Below are 14,258 nucleotides of genomic sequence, written 5' to 3'. Positions count from 1 at the left end.
GTTAAAGGGGTTTTTTTTGAGTGCAAAGGAAAGACCATAAGCAAGAGTAAGAAAGGTAGGATGGATAAAAGCAGTAAAATTAAGTTTATCTATAAAAATCAAAAGATTCATAAAATCAAAGTATGTAAAAAAAAGGAAAAGTAAAAAAAAAAAACAACCCCAAAGTATGTAAAGTATGACACTATGTAGGAAAAATGTGGAGAGGACAGGAATAAATATTTAGTGCTTTTAAGATGAATTAAACTTGTGACTATCAACTTAATATAGATTGTTACATGTACAATATGTTATATATAAATGTAATGGTAACAACAAAACAAAAAACTGGTAATAAATATGCAAAAAATTAAGGAATCTAAGTATATCACTAAAGAAAGCTAACAAACTATGAGAGGAGAGCAAGACAAGAAAGGAACAGAACTATAAAACAAACATAAAACAAGTAACAAATGTCAATAAGGACATATCTATCAACATTTAATTTGAATGTAAATGGACTAAACATTCCACTCAAAAGACATAGTGTGTCAGAATAGATAAAAAAGCAAGACCTATCTATATGCTGCCTACAAGAGACTCATTTCAGACCTAAAGAGACATGCGGATTGAAAGTGAAGGGATGGAAGACTACTTATCATGCAAATGGAAGCAAAAAGAATGCCATGGTAGCAATACTTATATCAAACAAAATAGACTTTATTTATTTATTTTTTTTAACGTTCAAAAAAATTTATTTATAAAAAATACAATGGGATAAGTTTATGCTGAGAAACACAGAAATAAATACAGTTGAAGAGAACAGAGCAACTCTACATTGATACATTGGCACAAACAGGAAGCAAATGCCACCCAGACCTGACTGCAGGCCGACTTTGTACACGCTCCTTTAGAAACCCCACTCGGGAAAGCTCTGGTCAGTTCAGGTAAGAGAATGAGTACACATATAATCACAAATGCACACGGATCAGGACTTTATTTAAAGATTAGCAAACAATACTGTGGAGACTTCGGTATGTAAATCACAAAATAGACTTTAAAACAAAGGCTGTAACAAGAGACAAAGACATGTATAATAATAAAGGGGACAATCCAAAAGAAGACAACAATTATAAATATTTATGCACTCAATGTGAGAGCACCCAAATAAAACAACTATTAACAAACATGAAGTAATCAGTAGTAATACAATAATACTAGGGGACTTCAACACTCCACTTATTTCAGTGGACAGATCATCCAAACAGAAAATCAACAAGGAGAGAATGGCTTTGAATGCTATGTTGACCTGGATGGATCTAACAGATATATTCAGAACACCCCATCCTAAAATAGCAGAATACCCATCCCTTTAAAGTACACATGAAACATTCCCCAGAATAGATTGTGTTAGTCCACAAGAGAAGTCTCAACAAATTAAATAAGATTGAAGTTATACCATGTGTCTTTTCCAATCACAATACTATGAAACTAGAAATCAACCACAAGAAAAATCGAGAAAGAACACAAATGCATGCATGTTAAATAGCATGCCAATAAACAGTGAATGGGCAATAAAGCAAGGACAAAGTAAATAAATACATGAAGACAAATGGAAATAAAAACACAGTGGTCCAAAACCTTTGGGATACAGCAAAAGATGTTTTAAGATAGAAATTTATACAATACAGGCCTACCTCAAGAAGCAAGAAAAATCTCAAACTAACCTTACATTTAAAGAAGAACCAAAAGAAGAAGAACAACAACAAAAATACCAAAACAAGCAAGAAAGAACAAACAAAACCCAAAGCAGTAGAAGGAAGGAAATAATAAAGATTAGAAGAGAAACAAATGGAATAGAAACCAAAACAAACAAAAAAAGAAAAACCCAACCAACTAACCAAACAAAACCCATAGAATAGATCAATGAAACCAGGAGCTGGTTCTTTGAAAAGATCAACAACATTGATAAATCTTTAGCTAGGGTCAGAGGGGGAGAGAGAGAGAGAGAGAGAGAGAGAAAGAGAGAGAGAGAGAGAAAGGACTCAAGATCAGAAATGAAAAAGAATAAATAACAACAAACACCACAGAAATGCAAAGGATTATAAGGGAATAGTAGGAAAAATTACATGCCAACAAATTGGACAATCTAGAAGAGATGGAGAAATTCCTAGAAACATAACCTCCTAAAACTAAATCTGGAAGAAACAAAAATTTGAACAGACCGATTATCAGTGATGAAATTGAATCAGTAATCAAAAAACTCCCAACAAACGAAAGTCCAGGTCCAGATGGCTTTACAGGTGAATTCTACCAAACATTTAAAGAAAGTTAATATCTATTCTTCTCAAGCTATTCAAAAAAATGGAAGAGTAGGGAAAGCTTCCAAATTTATTCTATGAGGCTAGCAATACACCGATACCAAAGCCAGATCAAGAAACTACAAAAAAATTAACTACAGGCCAATATCTCTGATGAAAATAGATGCAAAAATAATCAACAAAATATTAACAAATTTGAATCCAAAAATACATTTAAAATTTCATTTACCGCAATCAAGTAGAATTTGTTCTTAAGATGCAAGAACGGTTCAATATTTGGAAACCAATAAATGTGATACATCATATCAACAAGAGAAGGGATAAAAATCATATGATTATTTCAATAGATGCAGAAAAAAGCATGTGACAAAGTATAACATCCATTCGTGATTAAAAACCCTCAACAAAATAGGTTTAGAGGGAACAAACATCAACATAAAAAAGGACATATATGAAAAACTCACAGTGAACAGTACACTCACTGGGGAAAAACTGGTTACTTTTCCCCTAATATCATGAACAAAACAAAGATGTCCACTCTGACCACTTTTATTCTTCATGGTACTGGAAGTCCTAACTTCAGCAATCAAACAATAAACGAAATAAAAGGCATCCAGATTGGTAATAAGGAAGTAAAGTCTTCCCTATTTGCAGATGACATGATACCATATATAAAAAATCCTAAAGACTCCACCAAAAAACTACTATAACTGATAAATGAATTTAGTAAATTCATAGGATACAAAATCAATATATTGAAATCTGTTGCATTTCCATACACTAATAACAAAACAACAGAAAAGGAAATTAAGTAAACAGCTTTATTTATAATTGCACCAAAAATAATAAAATACCTGGGGATATACTTAACCAAAAAGGTGAAGATTTGTATTCTGAAAACTATAAAACATCGATGAAGTAGACTGAAGATGACACAAACAAATGGAAAGAGAGTTCATGCTCATTTAATATTGTTAAAATGGCCATACTACCCAAAATGACCTACAGAATGCAGTCCCTATCAAAATACCTACTGTGTCTTTCACAGAACTAAAACAAATGATCCTAAAATTTGTATGAAACCACAAAAGACCCCAGAAAGCCAGATCAAAACTAGAGGAATCTCAATTCCAGATCTCAAGATACACTACAGATCTCAAGATATACTACAAAGCTGTAGTAATCAAAACAGTATAGGACTGGCACAAAAAGACACATAGATCGATGGAATAGAATATAGGGCCCAGAAATAAACCCGTGATTATATGGTCGACTAATCTACAACAAAGGAGGCAAGAATATAAAGGGGAAAAAAGGTCTCTTCACCAAATGCAGTTGGGAAAAGTGGACAGCTACATGCAAAAGATTGAAACTGGAGCACTTTCCTACAGCATACATAAAAATAAACTGATAATGGATTAAAGACCTAAATGTGAGCCATGAGCCATAAAAATCGTAGAGGAGAGCATAAGCAGTAATTTTTCTGACATTTTTTAGATATGTCTCCTAAGGCAAGGGATACAAAAGCAAAACTAAACTATTGGGACTACATCAAAATAAAAACTTTCTGCACAGCAAAATCAACAAAACAAAAAGCCTACTAAATTGGTGAAGATATTTGCAAACAATATATCTGAAAAGGGGTTAAATCTGTTCCCCCCCCAAAAAACCCTAATACAATTCAACACCAAAAGAACAAATACTCCAATTAAAAATGGGCAGAAGACATGAACAGACATTTTTCCAAAGAAGACTTCCAGATGGCCAACATACAAATGAGAAGATGCTCAACATCTCTAATCATCAGGGAAATGCAATCCAAAACCACAACGAGATATTCCCTCACTCCGATCAGAATATCTAAAATCAAAAACACAAGAAGCAACATGTGTTGATGAGGATGTGGAGAAAAAGAAACCCTGTGCACTCTTGATAGGGTTGCAAACTGGTGCAGCCACTGTGGAAAACAGTATGGAGGTTCCCCAAAAACTTAAAAATAGAGTTACCAGTGATCCAGCAATTCCACTACTAGGTATTTTCCCAAAGAATACAAAAACCTAAATCAAAGAGATATACGCACCCCCATGTTTACTGCAGCATTATTTACAATAGCCAAATTATGGAAGCAACCCAAGGGTCCATTGATAGACGGGTGGAAAAAGATGTGAGATATATGTACACGCATGCATGCACGTGTGCACATACACACAGAGAAATATTATTCAACCTTAAAAAATGAAATCTTGCCATTTGCAACAACACAGATGGATCTAGAAGACATAATGCTAAGTTAAATAAGTCACTTAAAAAAGGACAAATATTACATGCTATCACTCATATGTGGTTGCCAGAGGGGAAATGAGTTGGGAGTGAGTGAAATGGGTGAAGAGGATTAAGAGTACACTTACCGTAGTGAGCTCTGAGTAATGCATAGAATTGTTGAATCACCTTATTGTACACATGAAAGTAGGATAAACACTATATGTTAATCATACCAGAGTTTTAAAAATAATAAATAAATAATAGAAGGAAAGAAAGAGAGAATTCTGCATATAATTGGACCCACACAGTTCAAAAGGGTCAATTGTACTTGGTAGAAATAATGATTTTTACTTATATTAATGATTTGGGTAGTTTTGAAAGCATCTCTAAGAGTTTTTTTTCTTAGAAAGCTGCCAAATTTATTACACATTTCATATTTGTACTTAAAGTAAAAGTTATTTCTAGTGGCTATTTGGTTAACATTACTGATACAAATTATTTTTTTTTAAATTTTTATGATTTTTAAAAAAATTTTTTGGGATCCCTGGGTGGCGCAGGGATCCCAAACCTTTGGCCCAGGGCGCGATCCTGGAGACCCGGGATCGAATTCCATATCAGGCTCCTGGTGCATGGAGCCTGCTTCTCCCTCTGCCTATGTCTCTGCCTCTCTCTCTCTCTCTCTCTCTCTCTGTGTGACTATCATAAATAAATAAAAATTAAAAAAAAATTTTAAAGTACTCTCTGCACCCAACGTGGGGCTCAAACTCACAACCCTGAGATCGACAGTCACATGCTCCTCCACAGACTAAACCAGCCAGGTGCCCCTGATTTAAACTACCTGATCTGTTATAGAATTGCAGAGATTTGATTTAAGCTATGCCTTGGTTAAGATTTTTCAAAACTTTTCTTCAACTCAAACATTTATGAGCTAAAATTTAATGTTTATGACTAGATTATAACAAAATATTAACCAAAGTATACTGCACCAGTAAATGCTGGATTAAGAGTTTTACTCGTGTTATCTAATTTAATTCTCTGAATCCTATGTGATAGTATTAGAAAAAAAATCCCTATTTTACAGATGTAGTATCCAAGGTTAGAGAAGTAAATGAGGACTTGGCCAGATAGGGTCACACAAGTAATAAGTCACAGAGCCAGGATTTGTACCTATTTACCTGTCCGGCTCTAAGAATCTTTGCTCTTGATGATGTTTCAGTACCTGTCATATACACAGTAGCATTCGATCTTGCAACAGTTAGCTTTCCTTCTAAGCTTCATGTTTTTTTTACATTTTATAATTTTTAATACTTATATAATTTGCATATAGATAGTTCTATAATAAAAATCACATGTAAGGAAAAATAAAAGAATTTGGCTGAAACTGATTTTAATATATGATAGTTTAAGCCTAGGAATAATCTCTGACCTATATATAGTTAGCTGACAAATATTTTTACAAAATAGCATATAAATTATTCAAAAGGAAAAACATTTATTTATAAAAGATTTCTTGACCTTTAAATCACAGTAGAATTAGGCCATCATTAAGTTGTCTGTTCTCAAAAACTGCATTGCCTACATCTTTTAAGAGGTGTCCTAAAACATATCATTGGTCCTGCCAATAGTATCTTACTTTATATATACTAGCAGTTCCAAGTAATAACTTTATGTTTCAGTGGTATATATGTTATTCTTCCAAAGTAATGTATTGGCAGCAAGTAGGAGAAGAACATAATTAATGGGTAATGTAAGAGTTGTCAAGAGACATATCAAGTGCAACAAACATGTTTGGTTCCAGAAACTATAGATGGAAAAAGTGAACTGTATGAATTGTGACCTATTTATAGGTCCCATGTATTTCAGCAAATTTTTCTAACATCTGCTGTTTGGGGGAGTGAATCCTTATTTATTAGTTTTCTGCTTTATAGTGAGAACCTAGCCATTGAGTTCTAATAGCTAAAAACTTACCTCTAAAATCAGTATTTATTCTGACGATAGACCGTGCTCTGTGTAAGTAGTTAAAAAAAGGGATTTGATAATAGATGTCTAATTTAGGAGCCTTGGTAATATTACTGTGAAAGAGTAATTTTTTTTCAGAAAGGATGACCTTATTAACTATCCATGAGGAAGAGCTGAAGTGGATAGGAGGCTCTGCTGCTGAAGGATTTAAGGAGCCCACGCTTAAGGCTGTTTGCTGTAGAAAGGCAGCTTTCTCAGCCTCTTGGTAAATGGGAGGGATCGAGTAATACGGGACACGGAGAAGCAGTTTATAGAATTTTGTTGTTATGTTTTAAGATTTTAATTGGGGTGGATGAATGAAGATTATGTATGTACATAAGTATGTATATATCCCCAAAGATTCCTATTCGAGCCTACTGTGGACTATTTAATACCAGAGAGAAAAAAAAAAAATACCAGAGAGAAATCTTTCACTTTGACCAGAAAAACAAACAAACAAACAAAAAAACCAGTTCCACATACTATTAAAATTCATGCAGTGTTTTCGTGTAACATTTACACAGGACTTCCATGCTACCGGCACAAATAATGAGGCTCATATAGCGGAGTAAATAAAATGTTTATTTTGTTTCATTCGTGAAGATCTAATTTTATGCATTATATAGTATTTTACTTTTTTATATATAGTATTTTACTTTAGGATGATGATACTGTCGATGGTCCTTGCAAAAGTGACTTTGTATTTTCTTACCACCCCTTTTGTTATTTAATATTAGAATTATTAGCTAAGGCGAAGTTTCTAGGCATGGCTGTGGATAGTTTTAATTCAGAGATTACAGATTGAATTCAGAGATTTGGGTGATACAAATCCGTACTCTTTACCAATATGACTCTATTCAGGTACTCACTGCTCACTGCAGTAGGTAACTTAGACCAGCACATCTTAAAGGTCAACAGGCACACCAATTGATTGCCTGGGGAACCTTTTTAAATTGCAGATTCTGGTTCAGGAGGTCTGGAGTGTAGCTGGAAGTCTGCATTTCTTTTCTTCTTTCTTTCTTTTCTTTCTTTCTTCCTTCCTTTCAGATTTATTTGAGAGACAGAGAGAGAGTGAGCAAGAGAGGGTGCCATGGAAGGGCAGAGGGAGAGGAAGGAAAGAAGCAGACTCCCACTGAGCATGGAGCCTGGTATGGGGCTCAGTCTCAGGACCCTGAGATCATGACCTGAGCCAAAATCAGGCATCAGAAGCTTAACCGTTCTAGCCATCCAGGCACCCCAGGAAGTCTGCATTTCTAATAGGTTTTGAGATAATGCAGATTCTATTGGTCCGTGAGTTACAGTTGAAGTAGTAAGAATTCAGACGTTAATAAATATGACAGATTCAATTTTTGAGTCCAGTCTGAATATTTGTACAGTCCTTGTTTATTTTATTTTATTTTATTTTATTTATTTTATTTTATTTTATTTTATTTTATTTTATTTTATTTTATTTATTTTATTTTTTTTTGTCCTTGTTTATTTTAATGAGAGGTACAGAATTTGAATCTAAGCTTTAATAATGTAAATTTTTAATAATTTGGATTCCTGTATTTAAGAGACCTAGAAATATTGAAACAGAAGTAACTTATTTTTCTTATATCATTGAAAACTGTAATGCCAGTTTCTGGCAATATAATTTAATATATATTATATTTCACACATATATTATATATATATTATATATTTCTCTATATATGAAAACTAACAGAAACTGTGAAAAATAGCCCCAAAGTGCAAATTAGTGAAATGAGAATCATTGTAATATGAAACAGTTATCTTGAAAATAATCTGAGCAACCGTATTTTTTTAAATCTAGGAAATAACATCAAGATTTATAATGAATGAGCTAGAAGGAAAGAGTCCTTTCATAATGCAAGCCATACAAAGGCACCCACAGGTCAGAAACATAATCTCTCAGAGAAGAAAATGTGCAATATGTGGAAAGTACTTTTTAACAATATGGCTGGAATGTGTTGAATTTGTTCCTCCACCAAAGGTAAATGGTGTTCTTTGTGTGAATAGAGCATAAGGCCGTCTCTTATTCTTTGTCCTTATCTAAGTCAGCCAGTACTAACTAGATTTTTATCTAAGAACTGACTTCTCTGATAGTATAATGTTTTTTAATTGAGCTTTATTGAGATATAATTGACACATAACATTGGGTAAGTTTAAGGTTCATGTAAAACACATCGATTTGGTACATTTATAAATTGCAAAATCATTACCACCATAGTTATTTTTTTTTGTGGTGAGAACACCTAAAATTCACTAAATTATCCACATTTAAGTAATATGAAACAGTATTATTAACTAATTACCATATTGTGCATTAGACTTGTAAATCTTATGGCTTGAAGTATATACCCTTGGACCAATATGTCCCCATTTCTCTCATCTCAACCAACTACCACTTTACTATATCTCTGAGTTTGTCTTTTTTTAGATATTTTAAGTGATATTATATTTTAAGTGTTATAAAGTATTTGTCTTTCTCTATCTGACTTAGCTTACTTAGCAGAATGCCCTCAAGATCCATCCAAGTTGTGGGCTTCTGGGTGGTTCAATCAATGAAGCATCTGCCTTTGGCTCAGGTCATGATCCCAGGGTCCTGGGAGGGAGCCCCTGCATCAGGCTCCCTGCTCAGCGGAGAGTCTGCTTCTCTCTCTCCTTCTGCCCCTCCCCTCTGCTCGTGCTCTTTCTGTCAAACAAATAAATAAATGAAGTCTTTTAAAAAAATCAATTTAAGTTGTAGCGAATAGCAAGATTTCCTTTCTTATGGCTGAATAATATTCCTCTCTGTTTGTGTATCACATCATTTTTATCCATTCATCCACTGACAGACACTTAGGCTATTTCCATGTCTTGACTATCATGAGTAATGCTGCAATGCATGCAGATATCTCTATGAGATCCTGATTTTAGTTTCTTTAGATATATACTTAGAAGTAGGATTCTTGGATCATATGGTAGTTTTATTTTTAATTTTTTGAAGAACATGCATACTGTTTTTCATAGCGGCTATACTAATTTACACTCCCACCAACAGTGCATTAGAGTTCTTTTCCCCCATATTCTTGCCAACACTTATCTCTTATCATTTTAAGAGTTATTATTCTAACTGGTGGAGTGATATCTCACTGTGATTTTGGTTTGCATTTCCCAGATGATTAGTGATGTTGAGCATCTTTTCATGTACCTGTTGTTCATTTGTATGTCTTCTTTGAAAAAATGTCTATTCAGTTCTTCTACCCATTTTTTAATTCAGTTATCGATTTTTTTTTTTTGCTGTTGAGTTATATGAGTTCTTTATATATTTTGGATGTTAATCCTTTATCAGATGTATAACTTATAAATATTTCCTCTCATTTCATAGGTTATCTTTTCACTTCATTGAGTTTCTTTTGCTGTATAGAAGCTTTTTAGTTTGGTGTAGTACCACTAACTTATTTTCCCCCTGTTGCTTGTGTTTTTGGTGTCATATCCAGGAAGTCACTGCCCAAGAGCAAGGTAAAAAGGAAGTTTTTCCTTTATGTTTTTTTTCTGGGATTTTAACAATTTCAGTTCTTAAATTTAAGTCTTTAGTCCACATTGCGTTTATTTTTATGAGTTGTCCAATTCCATTCTTCTACGTGTAATTATCCAGTTTTTCCAGCACTGTTGAAGACACTCTTCCTTCTCCATTGAGTATTCTTGCTTGCTTGTCAAACATTAGTTGACCATATATGTGAGGGTTTATTTCTGGGATCTAGGTTTTGTTCCATTGGCCTAAGTGTTTTTATGCCAGTACTGTACTCTTTTGATTACTGTAAGCTTTATAATATGGTTTGAAATAAAAAAACATGATGCGTCCAGCTTTGTGCTTTTTCTTTAGGATTCCTTTGGCCATTTGGGGTCTTTGTGGCTTCATAAAAATTTTAGGATTGTTATTTTCTATTTCTGTGAAAAATGTTATTGGAATTTTGATAGATATTGCATTAAATCTGTAGATGGCTTTGTGTAATATGGACATTTTAACAATATTAATTTTCTGACCAATAAACATAGGATATCTTCCCATTTGTTTGTGCCTTCAGTTTCTTTCATCAAAGTTCTAGTTTTCAGTGTAGAGAACTTTCACCTCCTTGGCTACATTTAGTCCTAGGAACTTTATTGTTTTTAACATGCTGGTGAATGAAATTGTTTCCTTTATATCTTTTTCAGACGTTTTGTTATCGGTATACAGAAACACGACTGTTTTTTGTATGTTGACTTTACTGAATGTATCGATTAGTGCTGGCAGGTTTCTGGAGGAGTCTTTAGAATTTCATCTGCATAATATCTCAGCATCTGCAAACATAGCCAGTTTTACTGCTTTCGTTTCTATTAGGGTGCTTTTTATTTCATTTTCGAGCCTGACTGCTCTAGCTAGTATTTTGGTACCGTGCTGAACACGAGTGTTGAGAATATAGAGAACTTTGCACAGTGCTTGGTACAAATTTTATTTCTGAGAAAGGCTGATGAATGATAAGACCTGGATTTGAAAACCAGCTCTTCCATTCTATTACATTATTATTATATCAAATGTACCTGAGAAAAAAATCTGACAGAGCTGCTGCCAATGAGGAATAAAATCATAGTAAAATAATGTTTGAAGAGAAATTTAGAAGTCAAAATCAGCTGGACCTGAAACGCTAAGAGAAAAGAGAGATTATCAGTAGAAAAATGAAAATAGAAATGTATGCTGGTTCTCAAGATGGGAGTAAATCTGTAATCCTGATTTCTTATGTAACTTATCTGTGAATTGTTCACATTACCATCTGGATTTGATTGTTACATTCAAGAGTCATTTCATGAGTATAACACATGGCATGGTACTTGGTAAAAGTTGTCAAAACACTCTGCTTTTCACTGGTCATGACATGAACACCTTGGAGAAGTTGCCATTGTTCATTTTTTCCCAGTGAATATCTTTTATCTTTCTTGGGGAAGATGTTCTTGCTCTTATAGATTTTTTTCTTAAAATCCTCTGATGAGGTGCTCATCTCATTTCAAGTAGAGAAGTTGCAACCTAATGATGGTGACCACATCCAATGTTTATTTGGTACTGTGTCTGATATCATGCTAACCAAGTGTGTTGCCCTGGCATACTCAATTAATGTGCAAAATAACCTCATGACACCAGTGATAAATCCAACTTGCAGAGGAGCAAAGTACTTTGGCCCAGTTCACTGAGGCTGCTGAATAGAGGCTCTGCAGAGGAAACCCACATATGTGATTCCTTGCTTTTAACCAGACATGGTGGACCATCTTTCCTATGCCTTTCAACCCAGTTATTTCTCATTTGCTTCAACTGAATTCCTGGTGTTCATGTTAAAGAGCCTTATTCTGTCATAATTTATTTATCTACTCAAATTCATGATTTTTTTTTCCTACTATGTATCAGGTACTTTACCAAGGGCTGGGAATACAGAGCTCCAGCCTTCAGGAGCTTACACGTTCCAAAGGAAGCAGGATAATAAGATGATTGGAATCTGATAAATTAGGCTTGATGACCAGCCCTGCCACTTAACCACCTGTGTCATCTTATTTTCCTCTTTGAGGCTAAACCTCCATTTGTAAAATTTTAATAATAACAGTAATAGTACATATCTCACAGGGCTGAGATGAATGATACATGAAGTACTGCCTAGGTGGTACTTAGCAACTTAGTAAAGGTAGTACATAGTAGGGGATCCCTGGGTGGCTCAGCGGTTTAGCTCCTGCCTTTGGTCCAGGGCATGATCCTGGAGTCCTGGGATCGAGTCCTGTGTCAGGCTCTCGGCCTGAAGCCTGCTTCTCCCTCTGCCTGTGTCTCTGCCCATCTCTCTCTCTCTATGTCTATAATCAATAAATAAATAAAATCTTTAAAAAATTGGAGAAGTTCTTTTTTTTCCAAAAAAAAAAAAAGGTAGTACATAGTAGATACTTCATAGCATAGATTTTTTTCTAAAAAGTTAAGGCCTTTAGATAAGAAAGAATTAATATGTTCTTGTTTAAATACAGTGATGGAAGAGTGCACAGGATGCTATGAGAAGTCATCTGTTTAAATAGGGATATTCTAAATAATAGTGAAAGGGAATATAAGGGAAGGGAGAAGAAATGTGTGGGAAATATCAGAAAGGGAGACAGAACGTAAAGACTGCTAACTCTGGGAAACGAACTAGGGGTGGTAGAAGGGGAGGAGGGCGGGGGGTGGGAGTGAATGGGTGACGGGCACTGGGTGTTATTCTGTATGTTAGTAAATTGAACACCAATAAAAAATAAATTAAAAAAAATAAATAGGGATATTCTGTCTATCCTTGGGGTCTAGCACAGTGATTGTGCTTGGTACTTCAATACATAATACATGTTAAAATTATTTTAATAAGCATTGCTTGTAAATGTGCTTTGAGTGATAGGGAGGTATTAGAATAAAGAACCAGTGGACAAGTATTCTTGGTGATGGCAGTGCCTGTGCAAAGTTAGTGTTATGCAGGTAAGTTACACAACAAATGTGGGAAACTCAGAGAGCCTGAGGTATGAGAGACGAGGTTAGAGAGAGACTCAAGTGTGAGATCAGGATGGCTCTTGTGTGTGAAATTTGAACTTAATTTTGAAAGCAACTATATTGGTTTGTTACAGCTGCCATCACAAAGTGCCACAGACTGAGGGGCTTAAACAACAGAAATTTATTTTCTTTTCTGGAAGCTAGAATTGAGACCAAGGTGTCAGAAGGCTTGGTTTCTTTTGTGGCTTCTCTCCTTGGCTCATAGATGGCCATCTTCTCCGTGTCTTCACCTAATCTTCCTTTTACACATGTCTGTGTCCAAGTTTCCCCCTCTTATGAGCACACAGTCACATTGAATTACAGCTCACCATAATGACATCATTTTAACATAATTACCACTTAAGGGCCGTATTTCCAAATATAGTCACATTTGGAGGTACTGGGGGGTTAAGATTTGAACATATGAATTTCTGGAGGACACGTTTCAGCCCATAAGACCTACCTACAGTTGTTGAAACAATGGAGTAGCAAGATGACATTTTTTACTTTTTGACAAAGAGAGGTTGGAGCTGGTGAAGGGAATTTAAAGATTGTTTATGTGAGATACTTGAAACCAGGGGAATGAAGTTTGCTCAAGGGGACTTATGTGGTGAGGTGAGAAGGTCAGAGGACAGAACCCTTGAGGATGATAATATCAAAGTGGTGAACAAAAGCAGGAGTCAGCAAAGGGGAATGAGAAAATATAGTCAGGGAAGCAGTGAGGGCCAAAACCAGGTAGTGCAAGCACAGATTTTCTAGCTTTAAACACAGATGTGTGAGAAATAGGATTTTCTTACTTGTTCTTCTGCTGAACTTATCCTTGATTGGGCCCTCATTCTATTGAAAAAGTTATTTTAGTTAATTCCAAGTGTGGTAATTTTAGCATGTTTTTGGTCATAGTTTAAGATACAATCTTGATCATTCAAGATTTCCTTCTCCCTTTCTTCCTATATAATCCCACTTTTGGAACTCTTGAGTAATGTCCCATGTGGGCCATCCTCTGAGCTATATGGTCATCCTGTCAAGACCTCAGATGTTTTCCTATCTTCATGACGGTGTCTGCTGAGTTGCCCACTTCCCATTGACCTCTGCTTATCTCTCCTGTGCCCTGTCCCTTCTAGTTCTGACCCTGGAGTCCCTTTGTCCTGCTGGTCCTT

The 14,258-nt window shown here is 34.8% G+C and overlaps 1 protein-coding gene across 5 annotated transcripts in view; it reads left to right on the top strand.

Moving 5' to 3' along the window:
- The window catches only part of LRRC69 (leucine rich repeat containing 69), an 87,845-nt gene that overhangs the window by 62,427 nt on the left and 11,160 nt on the right, over positions 1 to 14,258 (top strand). For 3 of the 5 annotated variants that reach the window (XM_077876298.1, XM_077876296.1, XM_077876297.1), the window contains exon 7: positions 8,374 to 8,553. The exons of 1 other annotated variant lie outside the window; for it this stretch is intronic. In XM_077876298.1, coding sequence (XP_077732424.1) covers positions 8,374 to 8,553 — 180 coding nt within the window. Of the gene's footprint in view, positions 1 to 8,373; positions 8,554 to 9,063; positions 9,217 to 14,258 lie in introns of those variants that run through there. One more of the 5 variants, XM_077876299.1, reaches the window with a different exon arrangement.

Source organism: Canis aureus, chromosome 28 (genome assembly GCF_053574225.1).
Source record: "Canis aureus isolate CA01 chromosome 28, VMU_Caureus_v.1.0, whole genome shotgun sequence".
NCBI lineage: Eukaryota > Metazoa > Chordata > Mammalia > Carnivora > Canidae > Canis > Canis aureus.
The sequence above is the reverse complement of the archived record's forward strand: the minus strand, read 5'-3'. Positions and strand labels throughout refer to the sequence as shown.